Source organism: Propithecus coquereli, unplaced genomic scaffold (assembly GCF_000956105.1).
Source record: "Propithecus coquereli isolate 6110/MARCELLA unplaced genomic scaffold, Pcoq_1.0 Scaffold198, whole genome shotgun sequence".
Taxonomy (NCBI): domain Eukaryota; kingdom Metazoa; phylum Chordata; class Mammalia; order Primates; family Indriidae; genus Propithecus; species Propithecus coquereli.
Window position 1 is genome coordinate 1,791,706 of NW_012144744.1, and position 3,535 is coordinate 1,795,240.

General features: G+C 32.4%; 1 protein-coding gene across 1 annotated transcript in view; it reads left to right on the forward strand.

Moving 5' to 3' along the window:
- Nucleotides 1-3,535, forward strand: part of ANO5 (anoctamin 5) — a 61,774-nt gene that overhangs the window by 26,334 nt on the left and 31,905 nt on the right. The window contains 1 exon segment of the mRNA XM_012643485.1: nucleotides 2,074-2,189. Within this exon segment, the coding sequence (XP_012498939.1) occupies nucleotides 2,074-2,189 (116 nt within the window).

A 3,535-nucleotide genomic window follows, 5' to 3' on the forward strand; every position in this document is an offset into this window, starting at 1 on the left:
TATACTACCTTGAGATCATCCCTTGGAACTTTTGTTTCTTTTGCTCTAGTTTTACTCTTCCATACTTATAAAAGACTTTTTAATGATGTACTCTCTTTGCAAGAAACACATTTCTCAGGAATATAGAAGAATCAACATTTCCATTGAAACAAGTGACAGCTAAATCATTGCCCATTTTTTTGAAGGTAGCGTTGCTGTAATAGTTCCAACAGGCCAAAGCCAAACTCTTTGTTTTCCAGGACTTAAACCATCATGGCAGCTTTCCTCTGTAAATATTTATTCAACAGCATGAAAGTTGACTCTAGGTCAGTTTAAAACTGATTGGTTTATTATTTTTGGTATGTTTCCCATAAGAGTAGAGCAGAATTCCAGAGTAGCTGTTTTCAACAGGATCCTCAATTTAGGTGTATTTAAGTGCTGGAGAAAACAAACATTCCTCCTCCCTCCTCCGATACCCCTCCCCAACACACACATAGTCAGTATCTGCAGGGGATTGATTCCAAAACCACTGCCTCCACCTGAGGATACCAAAATCTCCAGATGTTCAAGTCCCTTTTTTAAAATAGAATGTATTTGCATCTAACCTCCCATATGCTTTAAATCATCTCTATATTACTTACGATATCTAACACAATGTAAATACTATGTAAATAGTTGTTATCCTGCATTGTTTTTTAACAAATTTGTATTTTTATTGTTGTATTGTTATGTTTTATTGGTTTTTTTCCTGCATATTTTTGATACTCTGTCGGTTGAATTTGGGAATGTGGACCTGCAGATATAGAGAGCCTACTGTATGCATTTTTTTTTCCCTGGGGCAGAAGAACTCTTAGAGGATTATGGATTCTAAATAATGAGCATTTGTTAAAGTAGAGAGAACTAAAGTAGGTTAATAAACACTTTGCAATGCATTCTTTGTCAATCTTCCTGAAAGGGATCATTAATTTTTTGGAAAACTTTGAGGATTTTTTTGCTTGTTTATTCATTTTTTAGGGCATTAATTCTCTTCTTACTATGCCATATCATAAAGCCAAATTAATATTCTTAGTCATCAACACTTTTAACATCCAACCTTTCAATAGAGTCATTCAGGTTCACAGGAAATTCAATGTTACTGAGCTGTCATTAGAGATAGCCATAACTAAATGTTAATTTTACTTTTTTTCCTTTCTTTTTTTCTGAATGGAGGTTTAGGTATTGGATTTTTCCTCACGTGCCTTACAGAATCATTTTTACAAGATACCCAAATAGGCTGGCTTTTTCTTTTTTCTTTTTTTAATTTCATTTCTCATGGTTTGGTAGGATTAGTTGCAGAAGAAGAAAAAGGTTGGAATCTGGATGATATATATAATCTTACATGTTATCATATGGAGCTTTTCACATGTGCTAAATTTTAAACTGGATAGTCATTCAGTGTTGTTTTTAGCAGTTTATTTGTCTATATGAACAGTGAAAAAGAATGTATTAAACAGCTACTGTGTACACAGTACTTTGCTAGGCCATGAAGAGACATTCATAAAGCTACTCAGTATCTAACAATGGGGAAAGAACTTAGGACTGAAACAATGCTGAAGCTCTTAAGTGCTGAAGTTCGTTGTAATATTTTAAGTTCTATAGAAATGGTTATCAGTGAGAATAGGAATCTCTTCCCGTAATAGCAGTATGACTTTGGATTAATCACTTAACTTTGCTTGAGGTTTAATTTTTCTATCTAGAAAATAAAAGTGTTAGGCTGTTTCTAAAGTCCTAGCCAGCTACATAGTGATGTGAATCTCTGAGCTGTGCGTATTATGTTCAAATTCGAGTAGAGAAGAAAGGGCATTCCTGGTGAAATGAACAGCTTGAGTAAAGCTTGTGTTTTTAGATAAGTGGATGTAACAATTTAATAAATAAACCACTATTATTATAGTTTGTTGTAGATTTTAGTAAATAATGTCACATCATGGAATCTAAATCTAAAAGTAAACAAGAGCTTTAGCCTTCTTCACTAACCTTCTCATAAAAGCGATGCTCATTTATTTCACCTTTGTCTTTTGCTTTTCTTTTTTCCACCTTCTTCTCAAATATGTTCAGGGCCAATATTGGAAGCCATCAGAACCTCCTAATCCTGTCAATGAAAGGTACATACTTTACCAGAATTGGGCTCGATTTTCCTATTTTTATAAGGAGCAGCCTTTAGATTTGATTAGGTAAGTTTCTTACAATCAATTAAAACTTGATGATGTGATTTTTTTATTCACAATGGCACCATATTCTATTTTTTTACTACGATTTTCACCCACTCCATTTCATAGCTTCCTGGTTTCGTATCTACCCTATTCATTTGGGAGCTGAATACTGTGGCAAAAATCTATGGGAGACAATTGAGATGACACAGTGGTTAAAAGGTTGGACCTTGGCATTTAGCTAAGCTGGATTCAACTCTAAGTTCTGTCTCTTAAAAGCTATATAAATTTGGTTAAGTTACTTAACCACTAACAGGTTCATCTCTAAGATGAATTCCTAGATTCATCTTAGATCTGAATTCCTAGATTTCACATATTTCATGTTATCTCTATACCAAACTTCACTTCCTGTCTAATACTCGTAAGTGGTTTTTCTGCTCTTTGGGAACTGATAATTTTTTCATGTTAGATAACATATTTTTGGGAAAAATGAGAATATCAAGGTTACTATTATTGGCATACCAGTCTTGAATTTTATGTGCTCTAACAGCCCATTTTTTCTTTGCAATATAATAACTTCATCTATTGGTATACTGCCACATACTAAATAGAATAAATATAAGTACAGTGTTATTACAATGCCAAGATAATATAATAGCTAAGTTTCTCAGATGTGTATGAATTCCCTATAAAAATGGATCCCTTTAGAACAAACATTTGCATTTGTTCATTCATTTTTCAGGACTGTATTCATTTTGAGTCCATCTCCATTCTTTTGATTATTTATTATGTCTCAGACTAAGTATTCTGTCCTGGAAATACAGAAATCGACCAATCCCTTCACACAGTATCTCAAAACCAATATTACTGAATCTCTCCTACCTATCAGATGCTGTGTTAGATGGTATAGTGCCACACATTAATTGAAAGTCTGGTAAATAAAATGGACAGGTTAAGAAATACCACAGGTATATGATACATTGTTTCTAAGCAAAATACTCAAGAGAAGGCTCTCCTTATATTTGGGTCTTTATAGAGAGTCTCATATTATTAAATTTCTCTTATATTCTTTGTTATGAATAGTAAGATAGTTTACTTTAAACCTTAAATGTTATTTCAATAATCTATACAATTTTACCATAATACAAATCTAAGATATTTCTCTTATTTGCTGCACTCTTAAAAGATACTTTAGTTGTTAATCTGGTACAATTAAATACACAAGTTCAAAGTTTATTATTAATAAAATAACTTCTGCATTTCCACCTATAATAAGTGCTCATCTGATTTTGTTTAAGAAATGTTCAGCAATTTCTCTTTTTGAGAATATTTTTAATAGCAATTATAGACTAGAGTTATTGAGAGCTTTT